This window comes from Calypte anna, chromosome 9 (genome assembly GCF_003957555.1).
Source record: "Calypte anna isolate BGI_N300 chromosome 9, bCalAnn1_v1.p, whole genome shotgun sequence".
Lineage (NCBI taxonomy): Eukaryota > Metazoa > Chordata > Aves > Apodiformes > Trochilidae > Calypte > Calypte anna.
This window is the reverse complement of record NC_044255.1, coordinates 16,451,201-16,475,894: the sequence shown is the minus strand read 5'-3', so window position 1 is coordinate 16,475,894 and position 24,694 is coordinate 16,451,201. Positions and strand designations below refer to the sequence as shown.

General features: G+C 38.1%; 2 protein-coding genes across 2 annotated transcripts; one reads left to right on the top strand and one right to left on the bottom strand.

Annotated features, from left to right (window-relative positions):
- Positions 1 to 433: 433 nt before the first annotated feature.
- LOC103528139 (cytochrome P450 2J2) lies at positions 434 to 8,634 on the bottom strand. The gene is made up of 9 exons (XM_008493424.1): positions 8,464 to 8,634; positions 7,296 to 7,458; positions 6,636 to 6,785; positions 5,111 to 5,271; positions 4,558 to 4,731; positions 4,176 to 4,317; positions 3,362 to 3,549; positions 2,321 to 2,462; positions 434 to 612 (listed from the first exon to the last, which is right to left on the bottom strand). The coding sequence occupies exons 1-9, from the start codon at positions 8,632 to 8,634 to the stop codon at positions 434 to 436; spliced, it is 1,470 nt and encodes a 489-aa protein (XP_008491646.1).
- A 6,182-nt stretch (positions 8,635 to 14,816) lies between these two features.
- LOC103528076 (cytochrome P450 2J6) lies at positions 14,817 to 23,979 on the top strand. The gene is made up of 9 exons (XM_008493353.2): positions 14,817 to 14,981; positions 15,237 to 15,399; positions 17,418 to 17,567; positions 18,034 to 18,194; positions 18,793 to 18,969; positions 19,753 to 19,894; positions 21,177 to 21,364; positions 22,475 to 22,616; positions 23,801 to 23,979. Exons 1-9 carry the CDS (start codon positions 14,817 to 14,819, stop codon positions 23,977 to 23,979), a joined length of 1,467 nt encoding a protein of 488 aa, XP_008491575.2.
- The last annotated feature ends 715 nt before the right edge of the window (positions 23,980 to 24,694 follow it).

Sequence of the window (24,694 nt, the reverse complement as noted above, 5' to 3'; positions counted from 1 at the left end):
AAGAGTTGTGAAAAAACAGGAATTGGATACTGAGAACATTTAAAAAAAATTTAAAGTGAGGATTTCTAAAGGTACTATCATTTATGGGTGTGTGAAGCTTATGCTACAATATGTAATGCTTTATGGGAGTGTGAAAGGAAAAGGAGTCAACACTGAGGATAGTCTGTTACCTTCTGCAAAAAGTTGTTAGAAAATACCTGAGGACACAGAGGACTGACAGTGTACTCAAGAAAATCTTTTTCTCTTCAGGCATCCTTGCTGCATGAGACCAGTTGTGCCATTTTAAGAGTGTGAAACCTTGACTGAGCACATATGCAGGAAACTGCTTGATTCAGATCACTTCTCTAAAATCCTGTACCTGTCATTGCTACCGTGAGTGTGAAAATACATTACTGAGTGGTTGGAGCCCATCTGCATTGTAGTGTATTGCAGTCTAGCGTGGAATAGCACAGAGTTTATATGGATGTGGCTGCAGAATTGCACCCAAAATGTACTCCAGATTGATTTCTTTCACTCCCTCAGGGAGCTGGAAAGTGAATGCTCGAAGGAGGTTTGTAAAGAAGATGAACAGTTCAACTCGTGCCAGGTGCTCTCCCAAACATACACGGTGCCCTGTGGAAGAGAGGGAAAAAGACTTAGTAGTTTTAAAGTAAGTTCTGAAAAGGAACTTCAAATTCTACTGGGTTCCATAAATTCTGTCAACGCATGATAATTATTTCCTGTTTGCTTCTGTGAGGACAGATGTCTTTGGAGATAAGGGGAAACGTTATTTAACTGAGAAACTCTACAGCTCTATGTCAACTACTTGGTTTGATTTTTTTGGATTATGTTTTGGTTTTTTTTGCCCTGAAGCATGTATGATATTCTCCCTTTTCATTTTTTGCTTCTTATGCTATGAGAACCATTAATTGTTTCTTAGTTAAGGCAGATATTTGAAAGGCTTCATATACTTCAATCTTATCTTTGGTTGTTGAGGAGGGAGAACTGGAGCACTGTGGGATGCAATTCTGAAGTTAAACATCTCATCAGGCTTTTTTCAATATAATTTTAAAAGCCTATACTGGGTCCTTGTAGCCCACTATCTCTAATGCTGTCCAGGAGCAGATATAATAGGTAAATGTGTGCAGGTATGTATAGATTCAATGTCTCATTTTGTCATATTGTTTTCATATTAAATCTATGTACTCCATAACATATATATGTATAATCAGGATACAGAAATACTCTGATTATATAAACAGGAAACAACCAAAGCAAGTTAAAAGAGAATTTCCTATGCTTAGGTTAATATACAAGCTTAATTCAGTTGTCTTGATGCGTGTAAACTGGTTGACATTTAATGAGTTAAGGAGGTAAGATGCTAAGTACCTGTTTTGCGAATTCGATTTTAGGATTTACAGGCAATTTGGACAAAGAGTTTTAAAATCTGAACTTACTGTGTTTAACCCTACTGCTTTGTACAGTAGCATACTACTTACTTTTCATCTACAAAAATGTAAAATCATATGTCACTAACAAAAGTCCTGAATTGTTTACCACGGGTTTTATTGTTTAATTTGCATATTTAATTTTCAGTAAATAATTCCAGCTTCCTGTTTTGTGCTACTTTTCTTCATAATCTGTTTCTTAGAGAAACTGCTACTCTAGAGAAGCTCTCAGTTATTTTTTTAATACTGTTTTTAAGTTTTTATTTTCCTCTCCTGTGTCTTTGAATTGCTGCATTTTGCATTGTAAGTTAAGTAAGTGGTACATTGTAATATGCTTTTAAAAGATAAAAATTTTTTGGTTGCCTAATAACACTCTTCAGAAAAGACTATATGCTGCTAGATTTCTAGAAATACAAGAAGACCTGGTCTTAGACTTCTACTGTAAGATCTGGGAGACTGAGGTTTGTTTTTCTGCTTTATCACAGATTTTCTCTTTTTATTTTGGCAAATTGTATTACTTTTGTCATTGGGTTTGCTGTTGAGAAAATAAATGGATTTTCTGATTTGAGGGTGTTACTAAGTTTTGGTACACTAGTGAGGCAGTACAGCCTAGGGACACACTAGGGACTAAGGAGCTTAGATACCCTTACAGCAGGAACCAAGGAGAGAGCACTATGCCTCTTACATATAGTCATCCTCTATATGACTGGATGAAAAATATGAAATACAAGGTGATATCTGTGGCTCTTACAATAGAGTGCCTGACTTTAAATCTGTCACAAATATGCTTCTATAGAAATTTGAAAATTTTCAAGTTTTCAGACTTACAAATAATGGTTTTAGTCTTGCTGCAAGACACAACAAACAGGAATATTCAAAAGTCATGGCATCACCTGCTGAAAAAGGTAAGAAAGCCTCTTTGTTCACAAAGTTGCCATCCAAATCAAGGAAGTGATTTGGGTTGAACTTCCAAGGGGTCTCCCAGTGCTCAGAGTCATACACAACGGAGTGCAGATTTGGCAATACGAGCGTGCCCTGCAGGAAGAATCAGAGGGTTTGTTTTCCAGGTAAGATTGATTCTTTTTTTGGACTTTCCTTCTCTCCAACATTTAATGTGCCATCCTGTGTCTGCAGCCCCATGTTGGGATTCAACTTGATCTTTTCCTGTGCACATCCAGACATAACAAACCCCCATATGATCTGTGTGTCATAACATATTATGTGATTCCTTTGTCTAAGTTACCTTCTGTCAGGCCTATGAAGAGTCTTCATGTCTAAGCTAGAGTGGAGCTTGGACTGTTTTACAGATTTGCCAGACTAATCATAACAGCATTCTTTTTTGATTTTTTGGGTTTTGTTTTTGTTTGGTTTTGTTTGTTTGTTTTTTTGTGGGTTTTTTTGTTTGGTTGGTTGGTTTTTTTTTGTACTCTTCACTGGGTCTTTCAATCTTTCAATTGCTTAATGTGTTTGGGACACTTACATCATGCCAATCACTCACTGTACTGAGCTGTCATCTTAAGTATGTGGGATTTTTGTGGTTGCCTGTGTTTGCTCTGTCAGAGATGACTGTAGTTTGCCCCAGGCTCCTCCCTGATGTGTGAAAGTTAGCTGGCTTGTCATTCATTAAACCTAATTCATCATTCTTTAAATCATGTTCTGTTTTGATGCCCAGACATCATCCACATTTGACTAGTGGGAAGAAAGATTTCAGTTTTCCTTATGTTTGCTGCTGATGCAGTTAGCCTTTTCCCAAGTTTCCTTTTGTATCTGCTAATGTAGAGTTTAACCTGGTGCAGAGCACTCAGCTTTCTTTCACATCTCTCAAGTGCTACCATGTGCTCTCGATGCAAAGCTGGGAATTGTAGAAGCTAATGTCATGTAAACGCTCAATAGTTCAAAGCTTTAAGAAACATAGAGGTATACTCTGTATGTACCTTTTTAATATGAAAACCCATCAAAGTTGTATTCCTCATGCACTGTCGAGGGACCCCAACAGAAGTCACGTTGCTGTACCTCAAAGCCTCATGAATCACAGCATTTGTGTATGGCAGTTTCTTACGGTCTTCATAGCTGATGAGATGGGAGGGTTCCAGAACAGCCTCTATCTCCCTTTGAACCTTTTCTGCAGAAAAATTTTAAAAAACTTCTTTAATTAACATTTTTCCTCTTCTAGCAGATTTCTTGAATGAGTATGGACAAGGACTGGGGGAAAAATACAAATTAAGTTGCTATGAAATGTATTGACATGTGGTTTGACTGTTATGTTAGTTTCAGTTTATTGAGAAGGTACATATCCTGAAAGCCCAGGATGATCCCTCATTTAAGACACATTCCTGATAATAATAATACATTTCTGTGTTTCAAAAAAGAGTTTTTTAAAATTTGAAATTACAGGTGTGTGTTCTGTTATGTTTACATATGCACATCATATTTTCAAGCTTTTTCACTTTGAAGGTTAGGAAGAGATGAGCTTGCATAAGAAATGTTTTTAGCTTGTTACTCTGCCACCACCTTCTAGTGAGATGAACAGTGACAACTAAGCTACTGTTGCTTCTTGGTGAGCTGGTGAGAAAAGCATGTTTGTTTCATTTACTAAATTTTCATTTTCTATATCTAATTTGTTGATGTCCCACCATTCATGTTCATTGTTAAGGGTTATTTTGATGTATTACAAGAACTAATGCTTAAACTACAATAATGTGTATGATGATGCCAAATGCAGTTCTCTCCAATGATGCTTTTGCTCACCTTGTATTTCTGGGTATTGTACCATATACAGCAGTGCCCAGAGAAGGGTGGTACTTGTTGTTTCTGTTCCTCCCAGCAACAGATCCACCACAGTCTGAACCATATTGTCTTGATTAAATGTAGAAGTAGGATCATCTTTGGTCTGTGTAGGGTACATTCATAAGAGTATGAAATGGATAATTTCAGACATACCATCAGTCATTTATACCATCAGTCTGGTAGAAATGGTCATTTTAAAAATGAAAACAGCAGCCTGCCAAAACAAAAACCTTCAGTGCTAAGCAAATAAAGTATGCAAAATTCTGTAGCAGTTATTTGAACAGAAAGTAATGTAGTAGGTATTGAGGCCAAGGAGAGGATAATGTGATAAATAGATACTTACTTTTGTAATTTGAGCTAGGTAGAAGTCAATGAGATCCTGTGGGTCATGTGTGGTTTGTTTTTGATGAGTCTGCACCTCCTTCAAAACTAAATGGTGCATAAAGTCATTGTATGCAAACACTTTCTGATGAGGTCCAGGGAGATGGTGCATAAGCCACGGGAAAGCATCATACATCTGTGATTTTAAACCAGAATGAAGAAACATGAGATCTTTTAAACTGAGAACCCAGTTTTGATTTCCTGATAACTATGTGCAGTTCCTGCAACACATGGCCTCTGACTTAATATGAAAGGCAATAAAAACAAGTTGGAGATTAAATATTTGGAACACATTTCCCAGGAAGTCCATGTAAAATCTTCATCCTTGGAGACAACAAGACTTGACCAGGCAAGTCCCTAAACAACTTGATCTAATTAGAGCTGCTCTGAGTGTGGAGTTGTATTAGGTGACATGCAGAGGCCCCTTCCAAAATAAATTGTTCTTCATTTGTAAGAGGGTTTATGAAAGTGCAAATGCACTTTCAGGAATAAGAATAAGAAAATGAAATTCTTACCCTGCCCCAGACAGTTGCTTGGAAGTAGATCACAAAATAAACAGCTTTGATAAGCTTGATGAAAGATTCATCCTCACTGGAGAAATGATGACCAAAGGCAACAACACAAATTATATTTGCAATAGCATGGACAATGGAAGTGTGGGGGTCAAATGGTTTTCCTGCGAAGATAGGAAGTGCCATGAATATTTCTGAATAGACTATAGTGAGAAAAATGAGGAAAAAGAAGACTTTTTAAATGGTAAAATAGTATTAAAACCAGACTACTTTTAGATAAATTTCACAGTAATAAACTCTAGTCTAATACAAATGAGCTGTATGGTTTATAAGCTCTGGGAATCTTTATTTTCAGTCTGATTTTTACAGTGATTACTGTTTTTAAGAAGACAAAAATTAGGTCTCTTTACCCTCTTTGTCTTTTGTTCTGGGTTATGTAAAAAGACAAGCAATTAGTTAGAACATATGCCCTCACATCTGCAGCCAAATATTTAAGTTTGGCAATTAAAATCCAAAACAAACAACCCCCCCCCCAAAGGAAAAAAAACCAAACAGGAAACCCCCCCACATTTTAAAAAGTTTTAATTTCTTAGTCTTGTCTCCTTTTGGTTTTCAAGTACAGTTTAACAATTCAGCTATTTCTTTTTTTCCCCACACACTGAAAAGGCAAATCCCACCAAAACAGCTCCCATTAAAAAGGACTAAATCCAGGAAATATTTAGTACACATTTCAATATCAAAGACAACCTTTGAATTAAACTGCTATGGAAAATGGTGGATTATGTATCTCTGACCTCAGTAATGCTTGTAGTTCTTCTTGGAAAGAGTAAATAATTGAGTTTAAAATTGAAGAAAGGTGACATGGAAGGTAAAGATTTGGGCTGTCCAGGCACTTGGAGTCAGTGGTTTGTTTATTTCTTCCATTGGAAAAATCTGATAATATTCTGCTCTCAGAAGAGTGATGTGTCTCATGCAAGAAGAGTTGTAGGGAGATGTTTTCACATCAATATGGGACAGGATGTGGGTGAGAGATTTGGATGTTGAGAATATTTATATTTAATTGCTTTATTCTGGCATCTTGCTAAAATTCTATTGGTTTCTATTTCATCCAGACCTTAAAAAATTTTGTTGGAGAACTGAATAATACATTCCCTGTGTTGGGGTTCTTTCTCTGCCAAATGCTAAAGGCCTACTGTCCTAGAACAACTTGCATCAGGTCAAACTTTGTGTATTTTATGGAAGGCAACATAAGGATTTTTGATACTCCTTGAATGTAAGATTTGTTAACAGCTGTCTCCAAGACTGTGTTGATAATAAACATTTTTTTAGTATCCTTATTTCAAAAAACAATTCTATCTTGCCTGCTGTGAAGACAAAACATTTTTTGCAAAGAATGCAATTAAGAAGCCAGTAAAAATCCCACTAATATGAAAAATATATTGCTTGTAAAAATGTGTGATGAAACTTTTACTCTCCTAATCTACTAATTCAGAGGAAAATCTCAGTTTTATTCCTCTAATGAATTTACCTTTTGTGTTTGCAAAGATGTCCACAAGGTGATAGGCCTGTGTTTGAATTTGATGCTCCAGATTGTTCTTACCAAGCATCAGGGTTCTGATAATTGTCATGCCAAAGCGTCTCTGTTGCTTCCAAGTGTGCCCACTTGTCAGAAAAATACCTGAAGAACAGAAACATTTATTTCATTGCTAGGAGAGGGAATTCTTTCAGTGCTGGAGGCAAAATTCAATTTAGATTGGGTTATATTTCACTAATAAATACGATACCATGGTTCCGGATACTGACTTTTGGTCTTTAACCTTGGTTTTCATGACTCCCAGCTGTTTAGCTGTGTGAATGTGGCCCTGGGAACTGAATGAGGGTGGTAAGGACAGACCTGCTTTGCCTATAGACGTCTTCTACATGTAACTCTTCTAAACCAGAGGACTGTTCAACTGAAGGGAAACTTCTCTAGGCAAATATTCCTTTGAATCTTTTGGGAAGGAAAAAGTCAGTAGTATGCTTTATAAACTATAAATTTTTGTTTTTTCCTTAATACCTGAGCTCTGCATGAAACCTTATTGCAATGTAAGTGCAATGATGTGCTGGGATAGCAGGAACTTGTGTGTGTATATAGGAAAGCCTCTTCCCCTACATCTAGCTCTTATTAGACTTGTATTACACCTTGTACCTTTCTCTCCCATCATATCCCTGTAGAATGGGGTGAGAGGTCTTCCAGAAACTTCTTCAGAATGGGTGACAATGCCATCTTTTACAGCTTTGTATCCATTTAGTACAACCATGGGTGTCTGTCCCATCCACAATGTGTAGATATTTCCATAGGTGCTGGTTAACTGAAGAGTTAATAACAGTAAAGAAATATAAACCATGGAACAGATACAGTTAAATACTGATTTTAAGAGTTTTCTAAACCCAACATTTGCCGATATTGAATTGAATTACAGGTTTCAGAAAAAATTTAGCCTTCTGTTGTAAAAAGAACAGCAGATAGTTGTTTTTTTATGGAACAGATAGTAAGGAAATCTCTCAGAAGAGCACCTCAGAAAATGTCATAGAAAGAGAGGAGGGTTTCTCTGTCAGCTCCAAATCAAAGAACAAATAAATATAAGCCAAATCCCAGAGCTTTTCTGTTTATTTTTAATTAACCAAAATTACTATTTTTTCTTACCTGTAACTTTTGAAGAAAACAGAGAAATGTGTTTTGCATTCTTTCCTCTAGTTTCCATGTGATTTTTTTTCATATTTTTCACTGTTGTCAGATCATGCTTATGTTTTTCCTTAATATAGTTTGAAGAAAGTTCCTTACTTCTAGAAATAGTTTTAATTGGTTTATAAAATTATCATGCTGTATACATAATAGCAATCAATTTTTCCTGCTTTATTTTAGCAGTAATATGTACTACAGACAGCAATTATTTTTACAAATTATTCTTTCAAGTAAGAACAAAAGAGTCCTTTGAAACTATATGTTTTGTCTTCTAATGGAGATCGAGGCACTTTTGGCCTGGAGATGTTCCAGGGCCACTGGTGTCAGGCAAAAAAAGTTCTGCTAGAGATGGTTTACAGAAACATATGTCGACTCAGGAATAGAAAATAAGATTGTCAATGGAATACAATTCTCTTAACAGTCCTAGTGATAATGTTGTGCATGGATGTTACTGTATCCAAAAGAGAGAGAAAATAACAAAGAGTAAAGCAATTATGGTGATTATAACCCAAATATTTTTACCTCAGGTTTTCAAAATAATTAATTCCAAGTTTATACTATTCCCATGCAACGTACGATTTAAGTTAAGATAGGTTCAGACTGATTTTTGACCATGGAGATAAATTTATACCTTAGTGAGAGTTTCTCGACGAAGTTTGAAGTCCAGCAGCCACAAGTTTCCAATGATGGGGAGAGGAACCGGTCCTGGAGGAAGCTTGGTACGCATCCATTGCAGCTTTAGAAACTGCAAAATCAGGAGACATCCTAGGAGAGCTGTACAGAACTCAACTACCCCCAGCATCTTAGAAAAAAATCAGATTTTCACTAGTGGCTTTTGTTTGGGTTTGGTTTTTTTTTTTTATTGCATATGACTTTCCAGAAAAAATGGGGTTGTATAGATGATTTGCTTCTATTTAGGTCAAGCTCTTTTGAAAAAATGTGTCTGCTTTATCTATTTCTCTCTCTCTCTGGTGATCTACAGTTTTCCCAAGCTGAAGTCCTTAGAAAACTGAAATACGTGATCCCTAGCAGTTAGCCAAGCCACACCTACTTTCTATGATCTGTAATTGGTTTGTCTTTTTTTTCATTTAGAATTTTGTCTTTTCCTTAGTATTAATACTGTGTCTATGGTAATTCTTGAGCAGTTATCTAAGGATATCGAGCATCTTGCATACTGGTAACACCTCATGCAGTTTTCTGTTGTTAAACATTAAGATGCCAGAGATGCATTACTTACTGTCTTTCTGCAATACTACAATTATTATGTAGGGTTTTTTCCTTGAAGAAAAAACATCTATACAATATGTGTCTGGTAGGATATTGTCTCCGAGATTAAAAAAAAATTAAACCCATGTACCATAAGGCTAAATTAATGCCTTTAAAAGAAAAGAAAAATATTAGGTATTAAGAGAATACCTATTTTTCCCTTTTATCCTATCATAGGTTTGGTTATGATATTATGTAGAACACAGTTGAGAAATTATTATTCTGCCCAGTGGATTGTATGGTATTTCTAAATTTAATTTTTTAAATTTTTTTTATGATAAGGTTTAAAATTTCCTGGTGCAAATTTTGGAGGTGAAAAAATGCACTATTTTAACCATGAAAATGAACAAATAAACTGAAGAAAGAGGCAAAAATTTTATACTTCATTGATTTGTGAACCCCATAAACTTCCCAGGAGAGGTTTGTACCAATGTGTAGCAAATTTAAATTTAAAAAGAGCTTTACTTGTGTGTTATTCACTCACTTTGTATTCTGTGGGCTGTAGTCCATGAAAATTTTGGGAATGTCCATCACTGGAAAGCAAACAGAAATGGCATAATTCTGGTGTTCTGGGCAAGATGATGGCTTTAGATAATCTCTTCTGTCTCCTTTCAAGTAATTTTAAAATTATTATTCGTTCAAGACAGGATTCCAGACCTCATTTCCCATTTTATCTCTTCCTTTTGGGCTGGCAAAATCTATTTTCTCTTAAAGCTCCCTCCACTTTTTGTGTTTTCAGTCCCTAGGCAATGTAGAAATTGGAGCTCTTGCTGATTTAGGAGTGCCAAAGCAAGCTGCAGCAGTGAACCTGGGGATGATTCAGAGTCTCTGCAAAGGAGATTGTCTCCTGTAGAATTTAGGAGTCGAAGGAAACAAGTACGAGTCAAACACATGTCAGACGTTCCAGGTTGAGCCATTTTAGCATTACTTTGGACCTAAATACCGTATTTTAGCTGACTAGAAGCCTTAGTTGCAGTACGCCTCCCTTTGCTGTGTACTTTGTGTTGCTGCTCTGCAGGGTATCCCATGTGCCTGGTCTTCCTCCTTTTGCACTGACCCTACTCATCTCCCTATTTTCTGCTCTCCTTGGCCCTTCTGCAGGGTCACTGTGGGTCCTGTTGAGGAAGGATGGACCCAGCAAGAGACTTAGTCTGAGCCTGGTCTTTCAGACACTGGGCAGTGTGTTTTCCTACTACTAGGTGAGAGCTGTGGGCATGCTGAACTACAGTGAGGCAGGGTTATTTCATAAAAGCTTAGGCTGATGTTTAAAAAAGGAAGGGAAAAGCAAGGAAGCGATTTAAAAAGAACTGAATATTCCTTTAATACTTTCAGTATGTGTGAGTAGTAGCTCTTCACATACATCTTGCTTGCTCTCCTCTGACACAAATACTACTGACAGAGCTCACCAGATGGCAGGTGGTACATTTGGCTGTTTTGAACAGATGAGGAAATCTCCTTTTGTAATGAAGGTTTCAGGCCTTAGGAGTGGGAAGCAAATGCAACAACTGCAGAGGACAGGGAAAGAGTAGCATCTCTAGAAAGGTGTTAGGCAAGCAAATGATGAATGTGGTGTTTCAGGGGTGGAAAGGGCTCCTGGTACACCTCTTCCCAGAATGTGCATCATCTGCTGTGCTAGGAATACCAGGGCTTATTTTTTTCTGCAGCAGAGCCAGGCTCAGTGTGCATTAGAAAACACTGACTGATTTCGTGCTGTGTGTGTATTGCTTGGCATGGTTGTATGTGCTTGCTGCCTGGCCTGGTGTTAAGGTAAACAGAGCAGACAATTGCAAAGCAGTTTATTTTTTACAGTGAAAACACAAATTTGGATTTTTCAACTCGGTTTCCTTCCATACACCATCTGGTCTTTCAGGAGCTTCGTAACAGAAGCTGTTATCTGGTTGGTGGCATCAGAATTTCTTGTGGGAAGATTATTTTACAGACACAATATGTGAAAAGCACTGAGAGAGTGTTGCTTAGACCACAGAACTAAACTGAACATGGTATCTGTGCTGCTGGGACCTAAGATTGAGGAGCTGTTTAGGCTGTATAGACAAAGTACTGGAATGGGACTTACCAACTCCAAATTCTGTTACTAGATCTGTCTTGTCTGTGATTCTCAGGAGCTTGCTTTATCTCTCTGAGCCCAATCAATCCTGCCATTCACTTTTCAAAAGAGCTTTAAGGTTGACTCATGAAAGCCAAGATGTAGCTGGCACTGTTTTGTTTCTATTCTGTTCTTTCCCTGTCCCCTGCATTCACTTCCCACTACTATGGCATGAAACTTTCATTAGGAAAGCAGGTTTTCTGAGCTGACCAAACTTCTCTCTTTGCCAGATAAGAATGAGCAAGACTTGCATGGAGGGGTGCTGCTCACATGTAATGAACATATTGGAACAATGAAAATTTATTTTCCTCAGGACAACCTGCTTGCAAAAAGCTTCTTTGTGAGGACTTGCCTATGTCTGCTTGATTTGACTTTATTTGTATCTTGGTCCTTAATTCCCAATTCCTGCACATTGAGTCCATTTAAATACTGTAATTTCCACATTACAGGGGATTGTAACGTCCATCACTTTAAGTCTGTCTGTTAGTAATAAGCTATCTATTCATCCCAAAGTAAAAGCAGGTAGTATTTACAGTCTTAGAGACATTTATCAGCGTTTTCTTAACATAGGATTGTAAATTATTTATTTATTTTCCAGTTGTATGTCTGAGAGTGTTACCAGCCTGAGACAGTGAATCACTGACATGCAGTGAGAGCAGGACTAGTAAAAGGTAGGGCTGTAGTCACTAGGGAGAAGAGTGACTGCTGTAAACATCCCTCACATTTTGTTTTTCCATTGCCTTTTTTGTTGTTGGTGGTTTTTTGCTTGTTTTTGTAAGGCAGTGCTACCTGGGTGAAAGCAATGCAGACCTTGCTGTGGCAAGGCGCTGTGGCACTGCATGTCCTAATGGTGTGGGAGCTACAAATGTCTTGTGTCCTTTCAGTCTCCTTGGTTTGTGAAGTTCTCTGTAGCCCTGGCAGCACTCTACAGTCAGCTGCAGAGGAACTGATGAGAGCCAAGAATTCATAGGTTAAACCTTAGTGCATCAAGTCAGTTACCCTCTTTTCATTGAAGTGTTAAGAAGAAGGAATTAATGTTGTGCAGACGGTCTTATTTCTGGCATTTCTTAATCTTTGAGCATTTGCAGTTTCAACATTCTTTTTGGCAGTTTTTTGGAGCAGTATCTGGTAGCCTAGATGTTGCTCTAGGAATGTCAGAAGTCATGGACAAACAGAAAATTTGAGATAAGGCTTGCTGAAATAGTTATTAAAGTTCTGCTTCTTCCTGAAAAGGAAACTTTCACATTGAGTTCTATAATGCTAACTGAGAAATGTTTAGCTGCTTGTGCATTTAAGACAGAAAAGAAGGAACCAATGCTCATCCCAATTGCATTCTTATTCAGGAAAGAATCTAGGTGAAAATATTGAAGAGTTTTCTATTGCCCAGGACTGGAAAAGATACAATCCATTTTCAACAGTGTGGCAGTGCCCCACAGCAACACGGCAGCTGACACAGATCTACAATGTCAGAAGACATTCAGAGGCACCAGTAATTGTATGTGTTCCTTTTGAGAGAGGGAGCAATTGAAAGGAAAAGCTCAGTGTGGTGAGAGGACTTTGTTTTTTTAATATGTTTTGTGCTAAAAGTTATTTTTCTCTCACCTTTGCTTAGTTTTTGTTACTGGATATAACATATGGTAAGTAATAGCGGCAAAAATTCTGGAAAAGGTTCTGAGTAGAAACCTAGTATATGAAAAGCCTAGAGGAAAATGTGAAATATTTTGGTATTGTTCCTCACTGATGTGTAAGAAAATCAAGACGTTAAATATTGAAAACGCAGAATAGTTTGATACAACTATCTTGCAAATATCATATTTCAAAGCTGTATAAATGAAATAAATTAAAAATCTTAGCAATTTTTTTTTCTTTTTTCTACTGACCCTCATTGGAACACCTTTGTGCAGGTACCTTTTACCATACACAGAGAGACTCTGCCAGCAGAATATACACAATTTAAAACTTAAAGGATTTATCTGTTAGGTACTATAGCATCTAGCTGTGGTTAACGTGCTGTTGGGCTAAGCATTAATGCTCTTGAGACACTTCAAGTGTCTCTGCCCACCAGACAGCCATCAACTGGGGGACTGTCAGCTGCTGACATACCTTGGATCCAGCTGATTCTCAGTGTTGCTGAGTTGCTCTCTTCCAGTTCTCTGCTTTTTACGTTTTACACTTTTCTTGTCAGTTCTTTACCACATCAGTCCTTCAGCTGCTAATTATTACAGTCTCTACAATTACATTTATTTTTTGTTTCAACAATGGGCCTGCAAAATATGTAATATTTAATCTTGCACCTAATTTTCTCAACATATTTGAAACTTGAAGTTCACTGGTAATATGAATGCATCAAATTAAATTTTACAAGAAGGAATCCTGTAATATTGAATGCTTTCATTAATAACTTGTTTGATGGATGGAACAGTGTGCCTATACATTTACATCTGACATGAAAAGAATCACTATGAACTGAAAAAATGACCTGAAAAACTAATCTGCTAGGCTAGGGATAATTTAATTGTATACTGTGGATTATTTCTAATTATATGGTGAAGAAAGAAAGTCTAAGCAGGGGCTGTGTAGATAAGGATCTAGGCTTTACAGCAAATCACAAACTTAAACATGAGTCAATACATCCGACTCATGTCTGTATGCAAGTGGTTGTCCCTGGATGGGTTAAATGTTATATTTATAGTGATTGCTATCACTAATGTTTTCATTTAGTGACTGGTTCATTAGAAAAGGATGTAGAACTTTAAAAATCCAATGTTTGACTTCTCCTTCATTTCTCTGTTCATTCTATGTCCCATTGCATTATAAATCTTGCATCAGGATTGCCTGTAATGCCTCACCAGCAGTAATTCACAGTGAAAAATAAAAAACTCAGCATGTTCCTTAGTTTCAATGCTTCTTCCAGCACAGGAAGGGATAATCAAGTTTGTTTAATAATTAAAGAAATAAATATTCAAGGAAAAGCAGCTCTGCCAATACAGTACACGACCCCTCGCTCAGTGCATAGACTAAAACCTGTGTTTTTCTCTGTGTCTCTGTAGGGTTAAGAGACAGCCTAGGACCAGGTCTTCCATTCTTGCAGGACAGCTTGGTTATTGCAAATATGTACTATCCTGACTAATTACTGAACACTGGAATAAACCTCTGGAAACCACCCCTAGTCAACTCCTGCATCAGGAGAGTTTTTTTTTTCTCCAGAGGAGCCTTCTTACCTTTCTCAAAAGGGCTTGAGATAGATATTTTGAGTACACCTGCAGCTTTGTATCTGAGCTCGTGGCTTGCAGGTAGTCAGTGGTTTGAGTGACATGTTCCATCAAACTGATTGCTCAAAGGGCTGTGTCTGAGTGTGGTGCCCGCCTTCCAGCCTCTACAGGATCTGAAAGTGATGGTAACTATTAGCATATTGCAGCATAGTGATGTATTAAATACACTTGAGAATGGGAATGCTCCTCATATTCTGGGATCAGGAATGTGGTATGAGAGAAGGGAGGAAAGAAACTCAGAAAGCTTAAATGTGACAGGGAAGATTTAAGAAGAAAAATAGAATCTTTTCACCAGACAGATTCATAGCAGTTTGCTCAGTGATAGTTTGGAGGTGTGAAATTATGATAAGTGTAATTCTTATGTCCCTAGTTTTTTTTCTTCTCGTTTCACAGTTCCTAAAATTGCAATGGAAAACTCGTGGATTTCCTCCTGGACCAACCCCATTTCCCATCATTGGAAGCATGTGGTGGATAAATTTCAGAGCAGAACATGGGAGCCTGAAAAAGGTATGTGTTTCATGTGAAACCTAAAATGGATCTGCTAATAATAATGATCTGCTAATAATTCTGTGATACTGTAGGTTCCCAGATAGAGCTCAGAACCCTTCTGTGAGAAGTGTTTCCATTGCAAAACAGAATCACTGTCCCTTTTAATTTCCTGACCCCTTGAGTAATGTCATGCTGGAAGACAGCAGTCAGTGTATGTGCATTTTGGTTGATGCTCTCCCATGGGTATTTTTTGGCATTGATGTTTACCTACAGCTGGCAAAAACCTATGGCAATGTCTGTACATTGTGGCTGGGTAGCAGACCTATAGTGGTGTTGTATGGATATCAAGCTGTAAAGGATGGTCTCACCACCAACTCAGAGGATGTTTCTGGGCGACTACAGACACACATCTTCAACAAAATGGCAAATGGAAAAGGTAAGGTGTTCATATCTGTGAAAGGACTTAAGGATTAACTTTGCTTTGTTTCCTCTCATATTTTCCTCACTGACAAACCCTTAGTTCCCAGTTCACCTCTTCTCTGTGCTCAGGATGAATGAGCATTGCTCACTGCTGCAGCATTTCCCTGAGTTGTCTACAAAGTCCAACTGTCCCTCATGTATTTCAGAATCTCATCAGAACCATTTTATTTGTACCTAGCAAGCTTGTGCTTGTCCATTCTTGGTGTTGCCAGTGTGTTCTGATTTGAAATAATCTGGAGTTTGCAGCCTCTCTGCAAGGTGAGGCTAAAGTAATTCTTTATACTCCTAGTTGTTTGTTCCCAGGAAAGGCTGCTGTAAGCAAAGCACGTACAGAGCTGTTGAGCAAGTTCAAGCCTTTTGGGAAGTCTGAAGGCACAGGAAGGTCACTGGAACTTTAAACGTATTAGCCAGACTGTAGGTGCAATATATTTTTATTGGACAATGCTGAATTATGGTGGAGAATAAAGAGGACGCTTCATTTAAAACAGAAATAACTGGACTTGTTTCCACCAGCCTCTTATCCAGATGATACAGAGCAGATGCCTTTATCCCCAGTCAGGATTTGTTGCATGTGGACTGCACTATGGAAAGCTTTACTTTGTAACACTGGCTAATAAAAGGAGAGAAAAGCATCTTAAAAGAATAGAGATCATTAAGTCCAAGGCTATTTCATTCCATTTCCACCAATTTTCTGGGTGATGTAGCTGGGCTGTGACCATCTGCCCAAGCACTACCAATTTCTAGGAGGGGTGGCTTTAACAAACAGTTGCAGCACAGCTGCAAGTTGGCAAGTCTCTGCAAGACAAATACCTGCCTGTTGGGCTGGCTCCTTTTCTGCTATCCCAGACTTCCAGGACATCAGAAAGAATAGAGGAGAGTTATTCTAGGCAAGCAGCTGTCTTAGGTAACAAGTTGGCTTTCCAATCAGAAGTGTGGTCTAGGCTGGTGACAGGAAGTGGTTACCCAGCAAGTGGATTTAATGGTTGATGCTGAGCTGTCTGCCAGAACGCAGACTGACAGTGCAGGGGCCTGGTATTCCTCCCTGTCCCACAGTGGGACCTCTGGTCCTAGGATTTGTGGATTGACTAAGGTCTGCTGGATTGCTAAGGTCTGGTTCTTGCTAGGTGGTTCTTGCCCTAACTCCATTGTATTTCCAGGAGGCATCTGGACCAGGATGAGAGCACGATATCTCGTGTGAACAGCCTGGTAAAAACAGGATCCCCTAAAAGTCAGAGACTCTGTAGCACAGACAACACGTACTTAGAACCAGTCATCCACAATGGTCTTTAAAGACTTTTTCTCTTTGAAGCAACAGGGAGACGCAGTGATCTCCAGAAGGTTTGCCTAAGGTTAAGAAGCACAAGGATAGGAAATGCTCAGACTTCCTCAGTGAGCTCCACAGATATCTCTGTTGGCTATGAGTAGTTTGGTGAGAACTTACTGTTTGTTGAAGAAAGCAGTGCTGTCATATGGCAACATCTGCAAGAACACAATATCCACATGGGGATGTTGGCAAACATAGCTTACAAATAAGTATTAATTTTATAAGAAGATTGTATAAGATAATAAAGGAGATCTTGTAAGAGATCATTTGATCTGGGCTCTAAGTCGCTCTATGGGAATAAGGTTTTAGATTCATTTCTGCTCAAAGATGGAAAATATAAGGCAATACCAGCCCTCACTGTCTTTGCAGCTGGGTAGAGTTTAAATTAATGACTGCTGGTCTGGGATGCTTCAGAAAGAATAGGAGATACTTTTGTGGGTCCTGAGATCTGAGTGGGCTTTTTGCAGAGGTGGGAATATATTAATCAAGGTGGTTTCACTGTAAACAAAGCACAGTTAAAATAACATTGCCCTGATGTGGTTCTCTTCTTTATGAGTGGCAGCATTAAGAGACCATGCCTCTTAGTGCGTATGTCATTTACTATTACATGACCATTCACATGACATAAAATCGATTCTTAATGGCTGAAGGTATCCTGGTCTCAAATGGTCTCATCTGGAAACACCAGAGACGTTTTGGAATTGGATCTCTCCGAAAACTGGGAATGGGGAATAAAGGAATGGAGCGTGGGATACAAACTGAGGCCTCTTACCTTGTTGAGTTCTTCAAGGACAAACATGGTATGTCATTAACAAGGTGCTTGAGAAATGTGTTTGGGCTTTGACACAGTATGTGATTTGCATGACTCTAAGGGTAAAGACTTAACTTGTTTTGCTCCAGAAAATAGTACATTTGGAGCACAGCTTAAATTTAGAGTGCAATCCAAACTCTTTGTATAGTCAGACTTCAGCAATATCTGTTTGGGTACCAACACAAAGATTGAGATTAAAAAAACCCCAAACAAACAGAAACAAACAAGAAAAAAAGGACAAACAAAGAAACAAAATGTGGGACTTAAAGACCTGAAGCTTCATGACTTCTGTTTTGAGTGAGGTTTATCTTGTTACATTTGCCAGAGAATTGTGAGTGTTTCTGTAACAGTCTAACTAGCATAGAGGACATCTTTTTATAAAATGCCATTACAATCTTGCTTCTAAAATAGCAAAGGAGATAAGAATTCATCTCTGAAACACTATCTGTCTGCAGGAAGAGCTGTCGACCCTTCCTTCCCCATTGTCCATGCTGTCTCTAATGTGATCTGTGCTGTGGTTTTTGGACATCGTTTCTCCAGAGAGGATGAAACCTTCTGCCAGCTGATGGAAGCATACAGTTGTATTGTGGCTTTTGGGAACAGCTACATTTATTATGTGAGAAAATTACTTATGTAACATACAAATTATTTTATTATTGAGCACATTATTCATTGCATTATTACACAATATAGTTATGTGTTTACGTAAATTTTTATAATTATTGAATTATTTAATATGCATTAAATCCTTATAGTTCTGACTGCGGATATGAACTTGGAGGTAAGGTGAAAAGGTGATAGTCTTTGAATCAGAATAAAAAATACTTTTTCTTCTGATTTTTCTTCTGTGTGCTAAGGTAATATGTATAAACATTTATTTGTATTAAATTTATTAATGTTAATACATGCTAAGTTTCTGTGCAAAATTGATTCTTTTGTTGGTGGATTAACAGGGCAAATGCAAGTAGAGTTATGCGTTAACGAAAGGAAAGAAACCAGGGTGGAAATCATGTTTTCTTTAATTTGTGGTTCTAATATGCATTTATGTCCTTTACATTCATGTACTGACGTTAATTTTTGTTGTTATAATATTCTTCCTAGAGATATTAATTCATCAGTTTAGCATTTAGCACCAAGAAGGTCTATACGCATCTATAACAGCCGTGTTCATGTCAGGTAACTTACCACATCTGTGCTGAGTGCTTTTTCCACAGGTATGTGAATTGTTCCCATGGGCTACAGGGCTCCTCCCAGGACTTGTACAGAAAGCAGCATCTTCCTGTGAATTTGTCCGTGCTTTCATAAGACAGGAAATCCAAAACCACAGGGAAAGAGGCACAATAGGTGAACCACAAGATTTCATTGATTTTTACCTGGATCAGATAGAGAAAGTGAGTAATTTATGCTGTCTATGACACAGATCCCAACAGATTGCTTGCATTTCTGATCAGTTGTCTGTACATAACGATATTATTACAGAGCTATACAGATACCACTTAAAAACTCTGCTGTTAAATTCAAATATGAACTTTGAATAGTTAGTTTAATAACTTGTTTTAGAAGTATAATCAGTTACATTGGTTTATTATTATACTGTGGTAGTCTTAGTGTAGGCTGCCCAGTGGGTGGTAAGAAGGGCTTTGAAAAGGTGCAGATATTTGGATGACTAATTCTGATTCTTTGTGTCTTAGTAATCTTTGCACTTATGATTCGTGCTTTGTTCTGAGCTTTTGTGTGCTTGGGGTACTGTATGATTATCATAACAATCTTAAAATGATGGCAATCTCTGTCTCTGCTCTGAAAAAACCCCCACTATTATTTAGAACGATTATATATGTGCAATAGTTAGCTGAAATTGGCAAATGTGCAGAGTGGCAAGGATGGGATAGAACTACTTTGAAATGCTTTTTTCTTATGTGGAAGTTAGCAACAAGTCACTCTAGAAGGCAGTGAGATAGGACCCTAGACACCTGAAACTTTCAACAGCACCTGTTATTTAACATTATCCATGTGCTTATTTGGGGAAAATCTGAATATAAATCTTTGTTTTACTCGAGTACTTGTATTTTCTCCATCCTCTACAAATGTTGTTTGTTTAGGTATTGTAATCACTGTCTCTCTCAATGCTGTTACCTATGTATGCCTCATTTTACTTTTCTCTTTGGCATCTGTAGACTAAAAATATCCCCAACTCTACATTTGATGAAGACAACATGGTGCAGTCTGTTTTTGACCTTTTTCTGGGTGGCTCAGAGACCACTGCCACCACTCTGTGTTGGGCACTGCTCTATATGGTGGTTTACCCTGACATCCAAGGTGAGTTGTAGACATAACTATGGGTATGTTGAACTATGGGTAACTTACTATGGAGAAGTTGAACTTGAGCCTGTTACACTGTTGGTTGTTTTTTTTTTTGTTAAAATCAACATATTTCTTTGGTTGGTTGGTTGTATTTTTTTCCCAATTACATCTTGAGCTTTGCTTTTAAGAAGCCAATGAAGTAGAAAATTTTCTGATTTTTAATCATTTCAGGGATATTCAACTTTTGATACTGTATTTTGTCTTCCTGAATTTTGTCAGACTGTTTCAGTACTGTAAGCATATAGTGGAAGACACAGCTTGTCAGAAAACACTTGAGGTGAAATACAAGCTTGGGTTAGGGAAAAGAGACATTTTTCTGGTATCCAGAATGTATAGCAAGAATGCATTATTTGTACTCCTACAATAGGTATCTCAGTTAATATCTGTATAATAAGCATATTTATTGTAACATATGGGAATGTTAAGAACAGAAGGAAGACACTAATGAGAAGACAAAAAGATCATTGGAAAATTCTAGACAGGGACCTAGTTGCACACTACATTTCAAAATGTATTCAAAATGTATTCTTGGATGAATTAAATAATTCATAATTGAATGAATTAAATCAGGGCTTTTGTTGGTAGCATGCTTGAAGAAATGAGTTCTATGCACACACATACTTTAAAAATTCAAATGAAATAGAAAGGAAATGTAACCTAGGTTACTAGCCTAACTTTTAAGCATGAAATTTAACCCTGAACCCTCTGGATGGTATAAGCTGTGTTACCTACTGACACCTTCATAACAACCGAAAGAGATTAACAGTTGGTGATAGCTTGGTAATATTACACTGTTCACTTCTCAGTGTTACATGTGTATGTCAGCTTCACATGCTGGTTCCTTTGCAACATGCTGTATTAGTGTGCTGAGTCTGTATTAAGCCAGAGTGAAAATAATAGCTTGAGTAACTGAATTGATCTCTTAATGAGAAGTTTTTGGTTTATTTACAGATTGCTCTTCTTCCTTTAATTATGAGGGTCATTAAATCGGTTGTGCTTTTGGAAAGATTATGTGAACATAGAACCTATAAACTAGGAAGTAGGAGATTGTAGTAAAATCATAACTAGGTAGTTGTGTAAATGTATTTACATTTTAAGATACAGCAAGTATCATTAATTCACATACCTTATTTTTTCTATCGCTACTAGATATGAAATGAAATTTCAGAAATGAAAACTGTTTCATGCAACACAGTGTCCTTGTAGGTATAATGCTTTCTCTTCTCTTTTTGGGTAGAAAAAGTTCAGAAAGAGCTAGATGCTGTTTTGAGTCCCTCCCATGTATTATGCTATGAGGATCGGAAGAGACTGCCTTATACGTATGCTGTGATTCACGAGATCATGCGCTTTGGTAGCATTGTTTTAATCACAATTCCTAGAGAAGCAGTAAAGGATACAAATCTTTTTGGATATCATCTTCCAAAGGTACAGATATATTTCATGTTCTGATCTAATCTTTGGCCATGAATTAAGTTCCTTGCAGTCGTGTCTGCTGTTGATCCCTTTTCCTACCAGTTCAGGACAGATGGGTGTTGGTGTCAGCACTGGCAGGCAGCCCTTTTCCTCTCTCATGCCCTCTGGCTTGTGCCTTTCTTTGTCTCACACAGTGAGTGAAAACACAGTTTCACACAAATTAAATGAGTGTTCTGTGGGCATGCTGCAGTCTTGCTTTCCAAGAGCCTGTGATTTTTCAATTACTTTATAGTCATTTGAGCTGTAACGCTTTTGAAAAGCCTGAGGGAAGACTCACCAGGAATGTGCAGTGGTGTCAGCAAAGAAGGAGCAGCAGACCTGGGGTTATTGTCTAGGATATTGTCTGCCATGTGGAGAAGTGAGAGATGGAATACTTTCATTGGTGATGTCTGAGACAATACCAAGTGTCTACTCAACTTTATTCACTTAGAACTTGTTATTGCCTCTCTGGCATCATACTTTAAATACTATGCAGTTGTTTCCCCACAGCTTCTGAACTGCCACCTAAACTCAAACAAAAAGCTTCTGCCAGCCCCTTCAACTTGCCCAGCCTTTCCACACTTAACCTTAATGCCAAACCTCCCCAAAGGCACACATGGAGTCATCTTCCCACACACCCCTGCTCCAAGATGTTTGTCATGTACACTTTTCCCATCTCCATCTTGAGAAAAATAGATGATAATTTGAAATATACTATTTCCTTTCCAGGATTCTTTCTTCATTTGTTAAAAGCTTGTCAGAAGTGGGGAAGTAATTTTACTAGATTTAGGATAAGGTGCTGCAGACCACTTATTGCTGCATTTGCTAATAGAGTGGGGAAAAAAGGAAGCAAAAAGAAATACAGCAGAGAAATTCCTGAACCTGAAAGTTTATTAATTTTTTGAAGAAACACCTCCTTGGAACAGTGTGAAATTATTTTTTTTCCTTAATAAAATAATATTTCCTTTCTGCTCCCTCTCCCTGTGACCACCAGTGTGCTGAATCATAGCTGGGAATCTGATTGTGTCCTTTTCTTCCTGGTGTGTGAGAGACAGAACTGAGACTTCAGCATCTTCCTTTCAGGGCACTATGATTATGGCAAATATAGACTCTGCTCTTTTTGACCCTGAATATTGGGAGACCCCTCACCAGTTCAACCCTGGTCATTTCTTGGACAAGGATGGAAATTTTGTGATCCCAGAGGCCTTCTTGGCCTTCTCAGCAGGTAGGTACAGTGATAAGTGAACCCACTTGTGTGGGTTAGATTGTGAGTGTGAAGCTGAATTATTTTCATTGTGGAGAAGGACAAAGGGAGTGCAATCCCAAACTATAAGAGCACTTGGTTTTCCAAGTCCAGAAAAAATGTTTGATTACAAAAATAATGTTTTGGTAATTGTATAAACCCTTTATCTTAGATTTTTGTGAAAATAGAGAGAAGGTAAAAGGAGTAAGGCCCTAGAATTGCCAATAATCTGAGGACTCAAGTCCTTACACTGTTGTTATCTGTCATCTTCAGCAGACACCAGCTTATGCTATTACAGTGCCTGTTCTGTGGCAGGCTGCACCAATGGAGCTGATGTACTTTGTGTAAATAATTCAATACTCATTGATGCAGAAATTTGAAGCTGGATCAAATACATCCCAGATGGCTCTGCCCAGATGGCTTCTGGCATCACTCTTTCACCCAGTGTGTGATTTTATAGGAGCTTAAATAAACAAAAGGTCTTGGGGACCATGACAGGATCGAGTAGCCTGGTTGTCAGACCCCTCAACTGAGATGTGGAAGCGTCAGGCTCAGGTTTCTGGCTTAACCTGGGCAGAAGAGAAATCTGAATATTGGTTTCTCACATCCAAGTTGAATGGCCTAACCATTGCACTGCAGGGTCAGTCAGGGTCTCTGACTGGCAATTATATCCTGGACACAGTTAATTGATAAATTGGGAAATTTTTTTTTCTTTAACAAGTTGTTTTCACTGGAAATGTTATGTAGGAAAATGTCTGCTTGGATACAGAATGTCCTTTCTATTCTTATTTTGCACTGCTTTTAGTCAAAAGTCATCCTATACTAAATGGTAGCTGCGGAAGAACCTAAAGATGCTTTTTTGTCATTCTCACTTGGAACTGAGGCTCAGCTCAGAGAATATGTGAGTGCTATAGCCTAGGAACTGAAGTATGAAACTACTGAGAAGTGTCTTTGCTATCTTTTGTAATAATCTGGGCAGATCCTGCAAAGAAGGATTGCACACATCTCAATTGTTTGGTCAGTTCAGTCTGAGAGGAAAATGTCAAATACAGCAGTCTTTTGTTTTCTCAGAAATGTTGAGTGATGCTTTTCTGTACAGCTGGGAGGCAGGTGCTGGTTACAGACCTCTGTGGGGACTGACTGCTTTTTCCCACCTCCCTCTGCAGGCCACCGTATGTGTCTGGGAGAGGTGCTGGCAAAGATGGAGTTTTTCATCATCTTCTGCAACCTGTTGCAGACATTCAAGTTGACTGCACCAGAAGGAGTTAAGAAACTCAACACAGACATGATCTTTGGGAGCACAATGAAACCCCATCCATACAAGCTCTGCGCAGTTCTTCGCTAAGTTTCAGGGTATTACAGATTTGAGAAAGAGGCATTGCCACAGGTTTGCTAGTGTGCTGCTCTTTTGTGAAGCTTTTATGTTTTCCACTTCTAGCTCAAATTCAGTGTGAATCTATACTTGTTGTCTTATGTGTCTAAGAAGCTGGCTCAAGAAACACTCAGGTTTTCCTGTCTGGAAAATTCCTTTACATTTTTTTTCCTTGCTGTACTAAAAATGAAATAAACATAGAAAATTATTATAGTGTCTGGTCTCACTAGAAACTCAACAGGAATCTTCCTGTAGAGAGAATGAACACTAAAGTCAGGTGTTGAAGTGGCTTCCTCTCATTCAGATGCATTCTGAAATCTACATGAGGTATAAAAATGCTCTTCCCAGAGGTGTTGGCCCTGGGAATTGCCAGAGCCCCTGGGTGTGGTACATGGCAGAACGGAGTTGTGGAGGGGTGGCTCAGTTAGGTGTGAGCCAATTGGTTTGTCTGTTTAGCTGAGGCATGTGGGGGTGATAGCTTGAATCTGGAAGTAACAGAGCTGCAACAATGCAACCCTTCATTTGGGCATTAGGCTACTGACTCAGGCTGAAAGTGAAGGCAAAGCCATTGTGTTCCCTGATGAAGAACTGCAGATGGGAGCCCAATTGCTGGTGACAAAATGTGCGTAAATAGCAATGAACCAGAGAGCTGGCCTGAAAAAAGGAGTCCTTTCACACAATGGGCTTT